The 14,181-nt window shown below is 46.7% G+C and overlaps 1 protein-coding gene and 1 non-coding gene across 2 annotated transcripts in view; one reads left to right on the forward strand and one right to left on the reverse strand.

The window, feature by feature from the left end:
• Nucleotides 1-864: 864 nt before the first annotated feature.
• LOC144951370 (CLIP-associating protein 1-like) overlaps nt 865-14,181 on the forward strand; it is an 80,754-nt gene continuing 67,437 nt past the window's right edge. The window contains exon 1 of the mRNA XM_078881599.1: nt 865-1,100. Coding sequence (XP_078737725.1) covers nt 915-1,100 — 186 coding nt within the window. The 5' untranslated portion in view covers nt 865-914. The remainder of the gene's footprint in view (nt 1,101-14,181) is intronic.
• On the reverse strand, nt 10,487-10,617 carry LOC144951520 (U4atac minor spliceosomal RNA). The gene has a single exon (XR_013640509.1). It is a non-coding gene; the product is annotated as a U4atac minor spliceosomal RNA (small nuclear RNA).

Raw genomic sequence — 14,181 nt, forward strand, 5'->3', positions numbered from 1 at the left:
TTTCCTACATTCCCCCACACTCTGGGATATTTTAATGATGCTCGTTAAGAGCCTGTGCGTTATATAATAGCGTCGTAGCTTCGTGTTCAAACCCCAGTCTTAATAGCTCATTGTGTTCCTTATTAGAAGCCATGAATTGAAACTGCTGTTTTTCATCCTACTCTACCATCTTTCAGCGTTACTGCCGCAATTGTAGAATGCTTCGTAATGTTTTTGTGCACCGTCTACACTGGCACCATCGTTACATATTTGCATCCATCAGAAGCAGTGTTTGTGCGTTGATGTTTCTGTTGGTAATTACAAGTGAAGCTTTAATTAAACCATAATTAGTTTACGGCGTTGGAATATAGCCCCAATGGACGGTTATTTGCAAGGCATATATTTTACCTTGTTTGTATCATGTCCGTCAATCCATCTTGTACAGGGAAATTGAGTTTGCAGGTCCATACGGCTTACAGCCGTTTCAATACGGGTAAAACATTTTAATTTTGTCTATTTGTGTTTCTCCCTTGTGATGGGACTTCGTAGGATGAATGTTGAGATTTTATAAGGGCACTGGGTGACCAATAAGCTCTGAATTGGTCCGTGATAGGGTCGACACTGATAAAGGGTTGACAGGTATGTTGTGTATACCATAAGAGCACGTTGTTTAATTGTTCTTGTGTGCTCTTGCAGATGGATCGGAGCCTGGATTGCCAACGAAGACCAAATTGAAATCTGACCAAAGGACATATCGGCGTAGTACCTTGCGTGCCCCAACAGAATATAACCCACGGCCTGCCATCAAAACGTCGTAACTAATTAAAGAGTAGCCGTCTCCCTTTGCGTGGATTCTGTTTTCGGGGGGGTGGGGGGGGTGGGTAGGGCGGGGGTAGCGCGCGGGGTTAGCGGCGGCTTTCAAAAACGATACAACGATGGATCTGGAACAAGCTTTGGAGCGCGTCCTCCAAAAGGACATGAGCAAGCGCCTGCAGTTTGGGCCCGATCTCGTGGATTACTTCGGCGACTCGGAGCGCTCTTCCGACCTGGAGACGGACCCCGGCACGCTGGACAAGATCGTCGACGGCCTGCTGGCGTGGGTCTCCACCAGCCACTACAAGGTGAGCACTCGCTCAGCGAACGCCGCCGCCGCCGTGTTGGTGGCGGTGGCGGCGGCGGCGGTCGATGACCGATGTGGTGAAACGGAGCCTTTCGCAAATTGTCGTCGTCGGCAGCTTTCTTTCTTTCGTGTCGTACGGCTGACCTAGACGCAGAGCAACAACTGCGATTTCACATCCAGGCGGTGAAGCCAGATAATCGCGTCGGGAGCAGCGGAAGCAGCGTATCGCCGTGATGTCTCCATCTTCGTGTTTGGGGATCTCGGGGCGTTGCGTCGTTATACGTTGTTACGGTCTGTTCTGGGTGACCACAGTTGCACACTGCCACTGGAGAGTTTTTCATATTCCATTTCGTGCATCTGGTATCCGCATCTACCACCATGGTTTGTGTAGTGGATGCGATTTCGGGTGGACCATGAGCTTCGTGGAAGATCAAACCCAGAGATCTTCTGCGTTGGGTCTGTTACAAGGTGTTTGTGAGTTCTTTTGAACTCAATTCAGCAGTGGAAGGTGGCAGCCTTCGCGAGGCCCACTCTGTTAAGTCATAAATCGCAACGAATGCCATCAACGCGGTGACCGAACATCCATTATCGATCTCCCGGTTTCCAGAGCAACAACACAAGCCACTTATCTTCCACAAAGAATGTGCAAAAATAAGCTATTTTAAATTATGTAGTGATTATCCGGTGTTTTTAAAAACCTGGCAACCCCTTCCCCCCTAAGCTGGCGGATAATCGATGATCAACTGTATAACCAAGTGAGAATTCATTCACATGAACAGCCTCTAGACCTCGATCAAATAGCAAAATAAATGAATACAAAAACAAATTAGTGGAAGTAAAATACAGGGTGTTTCAAAAAGATGGGCCCGATTTGAAATCGCTATATCTCTGCAACCACGAACCGCCCATGAATGAAACTCTTACCACTTGAAAGGGCGGGGAATAGAGAGGGCGGGGCATAGGGAGAGGGGGGCAATGCATAGGGAGAGAGGGGCATAGAGTTTCAAATTATTACTGATAGATGCCTCTCCCATCGCACAAACAGCCCCTAGCCACAGTTATTCGCAAGATGGCAACCCCGCAACACACAAGGGGCGTTTTGCGTTCTGCAGTTCATCAAGACTGAATCCGTAATTGCAGTGCAGCGTGCATTTCATCACACCCTGCGACTTTTTCTTGTGGGGATACGTCAAAGACCGTGTTTTCGTGGCACCATTAGCGACTAATCTGGAAGACCTCAAAAACAGAATCACGGCAGCGGTGACTTCAGTGGAAGAAGACACTTTGAGAGGCGTTTGGGACGAATGCAACTATCGTCTCGATGTTGTCCGTACAGCAGGTGGAGGGCACATAGATCATTTATAAAATGGTTAGTAAAACTTGATAACCCATTAAACCGATAATTGTTTTTGTACCCTTCTATCTGGCAACAAAACTGACACCTTATTTTACAAGGAGTCATGTTTGCATAGACCACAATACCTGCAGTCATAATGCAAACAAAAAACATAACTCTGATAATGTATGCACTGTCCTTGAAATTGATTGGTCCACACCCGAGACAGCTTTCTTTAGAGCCTAGTCTCACATGGTGTTGGACCAGATGACGCCAAAAGGCGCACATCTCAAGGACAATGAACCATCAGAGTATGGAGCTCGGGGTAAGCATTTACACCATTGGAACCTCATTTGCCAGTAACAAAATATGATAATTGTTTTTTTACAATTAGCAATATACTAATGAGACTAAGCAAATATTACTTTCCTCGTCATCACCAGCCATGGTCAATCCACTGCTGGATGACTCCCGAAGGTGTCGCCATTTCTCACGATCCACCCTCTGCATAACACTGGTCAACACACTTTTTCTGGCACAAGATATTCCAACGGTTTTAAGGTAATTTTGGGGTGCCGATTCCAAATCTGGCATCAGTTTTTGTCTATCACATCAGGTTTTTGAGATATCAAATATTGCATTTTCAATAAAAACTGCAGAAGAAAAATATTAAATAAATGTGGATATCTACATCAAATGATATTATAAACACACTATCCTAAAAATACAGCACCATATTTTAACACTAAAGCAGTCACTGACTCGCAACAACTTGCAATCATAAGTGACAGAGTTAATTTCGGGTAAAATCAATGAAAATGGTGTATGCCGATAGCATAAAAATGAGATGTGATAGAGCAAATCTGAGATCAGATTTGGAATCGGCACCCTGAAACAGCTGCAAAAGTCCTGGCCAGAATTTTTCTTTTTTGTTGACCAGTGTAATCCACCCAGCACCTGAGCTAATTTTAATCGCTCCATCTCCTTGGTGGACGTACAGCACTGTCAGACCGCGGTGCATTCCTTTGCTGCCACTCCCATGAAAATTCTTGACTCTCCTTCATAGCGACGACGTACATGTCCTGGCCAAGCCTCCCTTTTGTTAGCGGTGTAAATGATGTCATAACCTGTAAATATTTTCTCTAATCCCTGTGACTCTCTTCCTGTCTCTCATCGGCGTGATGTATGCAAGTATGCGTGTTGAACTTCTTTCGCACAGTACGTAGCCAACCTTGCTTATCAGAGGTGTGGGCGGAAGGACAAGAAACTAAACACAAAAAGCAGTTATAAAGAAATTGGCGTTCAATCTAGATTTAAAAGTGTAAGTGCGTATTTAACTTCTTTCGCACCATACGTAGCCAACCGTGCTAATCGGAGGTGCGGCGGGAGGGAAGGACAACAGACTAAACACAAAAAGCACTTCTCAAGAAATTACGTTTCAATCTAGATTTAAAAGTGAATAGCTCCAGTGGCGTCTTAATATTTCAAGCACGTAGCTCTCCGTGCTTTTACATAATGTGTACATTTTGTTGTAAAGTTTTTTGTTTGTTGCAAATGACTGTTTTCTGAACTATGTAAGTATGAAATTCCGCGTGGAGTAAAAAAACACAATAAAATGTTACATGCCAAAGCAACAATTTTTTTTTTGCTTATACATTCCATTAAACAATGAGGTTTATGGGGCATTGTAAAGCTTTAAAAAGAACTTGAGTAATGGCTTTCCTCTGGGAGTGTTTTTTGTCTGGTAGGAAATGGGCATTTGTATCACAAGGTGGAAATTAATCCCATTTAAAACTTATTGGTTTGATTTGCAAAGCATCGAACGCATCTCAACGTTCTCTATCATCATCATCATAATAATAATTTGGTACTTTATCCAGAAAAGCCTCACGGATTCGCAGGAGTTGTTTGGAAAGACTCCAGTAATTGGAATGTTTTGCCAATTTAATGTTTTTCTTGTTGGAGGAAACCTAAATGAAAGGTCAAGGCGCAGCCCTGCAATTGCTCGCTCACGCCACGGCTGGCGGAAGAGTCTCCTCGAGAGTGAACTCCAAAGGGGTATTTGGTCTTCTCTTCCACGTTGATCAGACGTGTTGGAAGAGAAGGTGGGCTTACGTACACTTAGTGCTTGAACCTTTTTTTCCATTTGAATGCCGTTTCTTCACGATTACGTTCCTAAGTTGCGTAAGGAAAGATTCAATATGAAAGCTTGTTGTGTTCTCTCCCTTTGCAAGGGAGAGACTTTGCTGAGCAGCATTTACACAAAAACACATTTATACCTCGTGGTTTGTGGGGTCATATTAGAGGATTGGATTTGAGCTCTCATGCCAGAGCACCCCGATCGTCCTCTCTTGTGAATAACCGGTGGTCCTCTAGCAGAGGTCGCAAACGGGTTTTGATTCCTTACCCGTACCCGGCTGCACCAGGGTCGCAAATGGGTACCCGTACCCGTACCTGGCTGGGTACAGGTACCCGTTTCCTACCCGTACCCTACCCGAAATGAGTGACAAACGGTTACTCACCAGTGACTCACGGCCTATCCGTACCCGTACCCGGCCGCACCAGGGTCGCAAACGGGTACCCGGCCGGGTACGGGTAGCCGGGTATCGGGTAGGGTACGGGTATCGGGTACCCGGTTGCGACCTCTGTCCTCTAGCAGGTCCGATATAAAAACTCTAAAACTAAACTTTATTTTTTATTTTACCAGGTAAGGCCCCACTGAACTTCTATATAGCTATTTTTCAGAAGCGACCGGGCTGTCACAAATGATAGCTCAACGAAGTGGCTCATCATCATCATCACCACGTGGAAATGTATCGCAGCCAAATACTCTAAACGTGTGAAAAACCCGAGGACGTGGAGAAAAACCCACGCGGCCATGGAGAGATAAGAGAGAGAGACGGGATCGAACCCATGACCTCCTGTATACCAGGCGAGGTAGTTAACATCTGGTCACCGTGGCGCCCTCGAATATCGTCCGATGTTCATGGCCCACCGAGCGTTCTTGGCAGTTGCTTGCCCCACATATCTTCAGATAAGTCCCGCGGGGCTCGTGTGGCAACACAGCTCAAGCAGTGGTGGAATTCGCCACAGATCGAAGATCGGATGTAGAAACAAGAGGTTAATTGACCTCACTTGCTGATGCCACTGCTGGGTGGAGAAGCCTCCGTTTGAGATCGCCCCTCTGGAGAGGGTATTTAGTTTCACCTGCTCTTCCACGCTGGTCAGACGTTTTCGAATAAACGATTAGAGTGGTACTGCTGATTTGCCTCTCCCTTGCCTTATGACTCGCCCATACTGGCCATATGTGAAAAAAACAGCTTCATAGCTCATCGGATTCCTCCAGGCTAAACATAGGTTGTGTTTCTGAAATGCGGTGAGCGTAGTACCGTATTCTCCGGATTGCATGACGCTACGGAAAGTAAGACGAAGCCCCAAAACGTGTATCTGGTCTCAATAACGTTAGAAAATTATCATCGCACGCGCAGGCACGCACAGTTTTACCGGCTTATAAAACGCGCTTCCAACGTTTATTTTAAAATAGAGGGAGAGAACAAAGAACGTCTTATGATCTGAAGAATACGGTGCGAGTATTTTATAAATGCATGAATGCCTGAGTGGATTTTCCAAACAGTGAGCCCTTCTTTCTGACGAGCGTTCAGAGTCCGTTAATTTTCTACTGGAAGTTGTGCGTTGCATCAGACTTGGGGGGGGGGGGTAGAGGGGTGGGCTGCTGTTGTGCGTTCAGCAACATCTCCAGCAATATCACCAGCAACATCACCAGCATCATCAGCATCAGCAGTATCAGCAGCATCACGAGCATCGGCATCAGCATCAGCAGCAGCATCAGCAGCATCATCAGCAGTATCAGCAGCATCAGCAGCATGACGAGCATCGGCATCATCACCAGCATCAGCATCAGCAGCAGCATCATCATCACCAGCATCATCACCAGCATCATCACCAGCAGCAGTATCACCAACTTCATCAGTGGGATTTAGTTACACGTATGCCATTGTAAAATTAAAACTAAACTATTTATGTTACATGGCAAGTCCCACTGAGCTACGTGTGTTTTTTTTGAAAAAGCAACCTGGCTATCAGAAATGATAGTTCAACGAAGTGGCTTCATCAGCGTGTGGAAATTTACAGCAGCCCAATACTCTATATGCACGCTTTGAAATGTGGAGGGAGAAAAATCCACGCGACCACGGGGAGAACACGCAAACTCCCAAGTATACAGTAGGCGTCAGGGTCGGGATCGAACCCACGACCTCCTGTATACCAGGCGAGGAAGTTAACATCTCCTAGCCAGCACGGGGCCCTTAACGTCAAGGGCCAGCAAAGGCATGTGGCCTCGTGAAAACTAAAACAATTCGGTGATTTAGACGTGTCCGCTTCAAGGAAATCCATAACTAAACGTCTTTGCGTAGGAAAAAAATGCCTTGAGTAGCATTAAGTGCATGAACACGTAGCGGGAATCAGATTAGCGCCGGTAAAGTAACCGTGGGTGGTACTGTACCGTACAGAAACGTGGTTTCCCACACTCGCATGGGAATGAACGCTCACCTATCTACAGCTGTGAAAGCCAGTGAGTGGGTCGAAGTTCCTCATTCCTATGGCAGGGTCAAACAAGCTAGTTGGTAATATAATAATAGGTTTTACCCTTTTTTCTGGCAATAAAATAGTTGTGTTAAGATGTTAAAACACCAAAGAGAAACCTTTTGCAAGGAATCCTGTCAGCATTAACCACATGTGTTTGTGGTGAACATGTAATAAACATAAACATGCTCTGGCAGTATATGATGCATTGTCTTTGAAACGTATTGCTCCACACCAGAGACAGCTTTCTTTAGAGCCTAGTCTCATATTGTCTTTGAACTGTGCGCCTTTTTGCGTCATCTGGTCGAACACCATATGAGACTAGGCTCTAAAGAAAGCTGTCTCTGGTGTGGACCAATCAGTTTCAAAGAGAATGCATAAATGATCAGAGTATTGTTTTTTGTTTGCATTTGACTGCAAGTATTGTGGTTAATGTAAGCATGATTCCTTGCAAAAGGTGTCAGTTTTGTTGCCAGAAAAAAGGGGAAAACCCCTATTAGTATGAGACCTCCTTTGCCAGTAGCGAGATCTAGTAATAGGTTTTTACCCTTTTATCTGGCGCCAAAACTGACACCTTTATACAAGGGATCATGTTTGCAATAACCACAACACAAGCAGTCAAAATGCAAACAAAGCACAAATCTGATAATGATATGCACTGTCCTTGAAATTGATTGGTCCACACCCGAGACGGCTTTTCTTAGAGCCTAGTCTCACATGGTGTTGGACCGCAGTGGGATCAGCGACAACATTCAACGTCCCAACACCAAAGGTGTCAGTTTTGTACCAGTTGAAAGGGTTAAAAGCTATCACTATATTTTGCCACTGGTAAAGGAGGTCTCATGGTGTAAATGCTTAGCCCCGAGCTCTCAATACTCTGATAGTGCGCTGTTTTTGAGTTGTACGCCTTTTGGCGTCATCTGGTCCAACACCAGTGGAGACTAGGCTCTAAGAAAAGCTGTCTCGGGTGTGGACTAATCAACTTCAAGGACAGTGCATATCATTATCATCATCAGAGTTGTTTCTTTTTTTTAGATTTTGACTGCTTGTGTTGTGGTTATTGCAAACATGATGCCTTATATAAATGTGTCAGTTTTGGTGCCAGATAAAAGGGTATTGCCTAGTCTCGTACAGTGTTCGATCAGAAGACAAGGCCACAAGGCAAACAGCGCAAAGACAAATGCCACTATCAGGGCATTGAGAGCTCATTCTGAGCAGCTACATCATGGGATCTCCCTTGCCAGTATCAAAATATAAGAATAGGTTGTTCCCTTTCTGGCAATAATAAAACAGTTGTGTTAAGATGTTATAACACCAAACTGAAACCTTTTGCAAGGAATCATGTCCGCATTAGCCACATGCACTTGTGGTGAACATGCAAACACAAAAAAAACATGCTCTGATATTAGTTTAGATCTTAAGTTTTCGTGACTGCAATGTTCCATACTATTTGGTTCTTTCGGTAAAGTCACGTAGTTATCAAATAAAATAAAATATTTTTTTTTTATAAAAAAGAAAAAATAATCTTTATAAAATTTCTTTTTTGATAATTAAAAAGAAACAAAAATATGTATTTATTTGATTTGATACCTACGTGACTTTACCGAAAGAACCAAACAGTATGCTCTGATATTAGTGTGTGACGCTGCATTGCACAAGTACCATCACTAGAACTCAGCACATTCATCAATGTAACGCTGAGGCCGCAGATATCTAATCCTGTAAAAGTTGACGTTTCAGGCCATGACCCTTCATAGCACACGAGAGGACAGAGATATCGTGATGAAGGATTGAAGACTGCACTTAACACCATTGGGGCCTGATGAGAATACAATAAAAAAAAATTCTCGTGACCAATTTTAAATAGGCATATGAATAGTTCCCACTCGTAGCCGCTATTGAGTAATAGGCAGGACCCTCTGGCAAGTGGTGGGTGAATCGCTCGGGACAGCCACCGCTGTATATTCACCTCTAAGCCAGCGGTGGCCAGGAACAGGTCTGGTCTTGTAACCACCGCCTGTTTGCTTCCAAAATACAGCAGTGGTAAGTCATACTGGTAGGAACCTCCTGGTTACACCAGGCCACAGGGGATTATTGTGTCCGTCCGTCCGTTGCAGGGAGGGGATGGGTGGGGAGGGAGGGGCTGGGTGGGGAGGGGCTGGGTGGGGAGGGAGTGGCTGGGTGGGGAGGGGCTGGGTGGGGAGGGTGTGGAGGGGCTGGGTGGGGAGGGGCTGGGTGGGGAGGGGCTGGGTGGGGAGGGTGGGGAGGGGCTGGGTGGGGAGGGGCTGGGTGGGGAGGGTGGGGCTGGGTGGGGAGGGGCTGGGTGGGGAGGGGCTGGGTGGGGAGGGAGTGGCTGGGTGGGGATGGGTGGGGAGGGGCTGGGTGGGGAGGGTGTGGAGGGGCTGGGTGGGGAGGGGCTGGGTGGGGAGGGGTTGAGTGGGGAGGGTGTGGAGGGGCTGGGTGGGGAGGGGCTGGGAGGGGCTGGGTTGGGAGGGTGGGGCTGGGTGGGGAGGGGCTGGGTGGGGAGGGGCTGGGTGAGGAGGGGCTGGGTGAGGAGGGGGCTGGGTGAGGAGGGGCTGGGTGAGGAGGGGCTGGGGTGGGGAGGGGCTGGGTGGGGAGGGGCTGGTCACCCCGTGGTGCCCTTATAAAACTCAACGTTTAACCTACTCACGCCGGCTTGTGTCAGAATGGTGAAGCCCTCCACTTGCTCCCGGTCTTAAATAGAGCAGCAGCAGCAGCAGGGTGACGTAATTTAATTCGTTCTAGTGCAGTGATTTGAGGCGGGGAGGGTATTGTGATTATATAATAGATTGGTAATAATTAAATTGTTATTCATTGGTATTTGTTTCCCTTATAAGGAATTGTATTCTATATTTTATAACGCACGAATGATATATGCTCATGCAAAATGTAGGAGCAGGGAGTAATCTCTATATATAAGACAAAGTTGTGAATGAATGAGTGTGTGTGTCTGTTCAAAATGTTTAGCGTACTTCCCGACATGCAACAAACTGCAAATTTGCCATGCGCCTCCCCACCCAGCCCCTGCCTCCCCACCCAGCCCCTGCCTCCCCGCCCAGCCCCTGCCTCCCCACCCAGCCCCCCCTCCCCATCCAGCCCTCCCCTCCCCCACCCAGCCCTCCCCCTCCCCCACCCAGCCATCCCCCTCCCCACCCAGCCCTCCCCCTCCCCACCCAGCCCTCCCCACCCAGCCCTCCCCCCCTCCCCACCCAGCCCTCCCCCCTCCCCACCCAGCCCTCCCCCCTCCCCACCCAGCCCTCCCCCCTCCCCACCCAGCCCTCCCTGTGGGCTGGTGTAACCATGAGGTTCCTACCAGTATTAACCAACATCGGTATCCCAACAGCGAGCAACTGGGTGGTGTGGGCGGGGTGGTGATTCTTTTCTTTCAAAGCTTTTTTATTTTACAAAAAAGCGAAATGGGGAACATTGGTTCCAAAAATTGCACCGTTGACCGAGCAGAATCGCCGGGCGGTGCTTCGAGTGTTGTTTGTCGGGTGTCAGCACGGCTGATCTCACTATACGATCCTCGATCAGCGGCTCCCCCCAAGACAAGGACGGTTGAAGTTTAACCGCGATGGCTCGGGAGCTATACATGGCGACGCTGTACACGAACGCTATGGGGACTCGAATTTAGTTGGTTTAAAAAATGAGAGTTTTTTTATTCTGAGTTATTGTACAACGTTATTATTACAATAGTGGCGTCGTTTTTTTTAGCGGTGGTGTTTGCCGTTCGTGAAGTTTTTGCAGCGTAAATGTGTTAAGTTTAGTTTCACCCGTGATGCACCGCGGTGCGTGCCGGCGCGTTGGGCGCCCCACGTGGTCGGCTGCGTGGGCGTAAGCGAGTTTAAAGCTGTGGCTTGTATGAACGTAATGCCAATTTTTATTTTCCGCCTATGAATAAAATATAACGCTTCTATTTTTTGGGGCATGCTGCGTCGGCAGTTATGCGCAAATATAATAAAATAAAAAGTTTTAATACGTTTTTTTAAATTTATTTTTTAAAGAGGAAAAATGCATTTTGTTTTACAAATGTGTTAATGTTCATTAGTTTTTCTGTTATCAAGCAAATGCGTTCTATCCCATCAACCTATCGACCGACGTTCTATCGTAGCAAACAGCCTCGTTATTGCCTACGGCTCTCATGCCGTGAGCCTCACGGAACATTTTGACAAATCGTTAACAATCTTTAACAGTCCACTCGCAAGCAAGCATTTGATTGCAGTAGACTAACATATTCATATACTGTGCATGTGCATCGTTAGATGTCTACCTTCAAGATGCATGTGTGTGCCCTTGCCCCGCACCTACGATTAGCATGGTTGGCTATGTACTGTGCGAAAGAAGTTCAACGTACATACTTAAGTGGCGGGTGACGTCACCACGGCGCTTGTGCCAGGCTACGTGCACGTTAAGGCCACGGTGACAGTGTCGAACGCCCACTGGCTGGAGGTCACGGGACAGACCCAGGCGTCATGGGTCAGCTGACTTGAGATGACCGGCCGATGCACCACCTGTACCCCCCCCCCGCTACTGTGCCAACTTGCTGTGTTTTATCCGCCCGGCGCTGCGTTCGTTGTTGTGAGCGTCGCTCCTCTGCCCTCCGTTGTTGCTGGAGGGCGACTGCCTCCCACTGCCTATACGGTACAGGTCTGGGCGTGCGTTCATTGATCGGATCTTCACCTGTCGCTGCTCCCTCTGTTGGAAGTGCGCGGTACTGCATGCTCACTTTCCTAATCGATTCATCCCAATTTAAATGTTGAGTTCATTGTTATATTTATGGGACCTTTATTTTTTATTTGGCCAGAATCAAGATGAGGAAAAAAAACGGCAATGATACAGGAGGTTCTAGATTTGAAGCTTTAGTGACTGCAAGGATTCATACGTAGGTGAAAAAATAAATGAAATGAGAACAAGTCAATTAAATCACACAAGCGTCCTTCTTCAGGTGGGGACAACGTAGCGAAAGCACAACCGCTTAAGTGTGTCTAAGAGATGGCTGTGACGAGGAATTATATAGTCGTGGGGGGAGGGAGGGGGGGGGGGGAGGGGGGGAGGGGCCCACCCCGTTCCTCACAATGATGCCTCCCAGTCCACAGCCCGCCCACACACTCACCATGGCCCCTCCCTCAATCCCCCGCGACAATACAGGAGGTTTCGATTTAAAGCTTTCGTGACTGCAGGGAGTCATCTTCTTGGTTCTTTCGGTAAAGTCACGTAGAAGGGAAATGAAAAAAATGAAAAAAATGAAAAAAACATAATAAAATAATTCTCACGACGTTTCGGCCACAACGCAAGCAGCCGTCCTCAGGTGAAGACGGCTGCTTGCGTTGTAGCCGAAACGTCTTGAGAATTATTTAATTATGTTGTATTTTTATTATTTTATTATTTCCCTTTTACGTGACTTTACCGAAAGAACCAAGAAGATGAATACAGGAGGTGTTAAGATGTTCAAACACAAAATGACAAGGCATCAAGTCTGCATTAACCACACATACTTGTGGTAAAGCATGCACACAAATACAGATAGCCTTCGAGTTACGATGGTCCGACTTACGATATTTCGATCTTACGATGGCGATACGATACGTTCAATGCATGTTAAAAGTTTTTAAAGCAGATAGGATTCTATTAAATTGCAGTGCATATAGAATTTACCTTGTTTTTTTTACTTTACATTTTATTGTGCAATACAGTATTTTAATTAATAAATACATACAGTATATAGTTTCTACAGTATGGTACTGTAAATCGCTCTGTTTTGCTAAATTATCACCATTCTTTAAGACTTCTGGGTAGGCTAGGCCATCTTCGACTTACGATATTTTCGTTGTAACGCATCTCCATCGTAAGTAAAGGACTACCTGTATTTATTACGTACGGATTAATGTTGAACTTCTTTTGCACCGTACTTAGCCAACCGTGCTAATCGGAGGCGCGGGGAAGGACAACAAACTAAACACAAAAATACCCTGGGGGATTGAAGGGTTGAGTCAACCCTTGATTAGGACTCTAACCCACAATTTTTACACACACATTGGCATCTTTAGGGTCCGGTGGCCTAGGTGTGGTGGCTATGCACAGCTGTGATGCAACGCGTAGGAGCCGAGGGTTGTGGTGAAACACAGGAATTTGAGACACTCCCAAAAAACCAGCTTGGCTGTCAGGTGGTGACTGGGAGATTATGGTACAGAAGGTGGTTCATCTCTGCATGATTATATTCTTATAACATTAAACATTCTCCAGTGTGTGACTGTGGTCATCCAGAACAGGCCGTGCAATATATAACGACGCAATGACCGATCGACAAATACGAAGGAGACATCACAGTGATGATAATACACTACTCCCCTGATACGGTTATCTGGGTTTGACCACGTGAATTTGAAATTGTAGTTGTTGCACCTTCATCAGCAGCCATATGAAAGAAGAAGGCTATGCGTGATAGTGTCCTCCAGAATCTAATAATAGGGTTTTTCCCCCTTTTTTCTGGCAACAAAACTGAAACCTTTTTTTACAAGAATTCATGTCTGCATGAACCACAATACTTGCGGTCAAAATGCAAACAAAAAAATATACTATGATAATATATATAATATATAGGGTTTTCCTCCTTTTTTGCCAGAAATAAGGGGAAAACCCCTATTATTATATTTTGGCACTGGTGAAGTACCGTTGATGACTCTTGGACACCGTTGGTGAGGCACACGTATTTATTCCGTACAAGTAGTCACAACTGTGGACATACAATACTAGAGGGGGTATCGGCCCCCTCACCCGGCTAGCTGGGAATACACTGCTAGCTATCTCTGACCTACCTCCTAGTCCTCCACTAACGGGCTAGGGGAGGCTGTCTGGCCCGACACTGGTAAGTCGGGCTACGGTACCCGGAGTCCCAGAGCACTAGCTCTGGTTCTCGGGACCACGCCGCTGGCTCGGTCCTGCGCGGCCCTGACAAGGGCGGCGTCCCAGGGGAGTCCAGGGCTCTAGCTAGACGATCTTCGGTCTTCACTGGTTTAGCTTTAACATTCTGCCCCGAGCCCTCTGACACATCCCCCGCTGAGGGGTGGGGCCCCGGGCTGCCTGGTGCGGACGTCGTTGAGAGCACCCCCCCCCCGTGCACTCA

Source organism: Lampetra fluviatilis, chromosome 62 (genome assembly GCF_964198595.1).
Source record: "Lampetra fluviatilis chromosome 62, kcLamFluv1.1, whole genome shotgun sequence".
NCBI lineage: Eukaryota > Metazoa > Chordata > Hyperoartia > Petromyzontiformes > Petromyzontidae > Lampetra > Lampetra fluviatilis.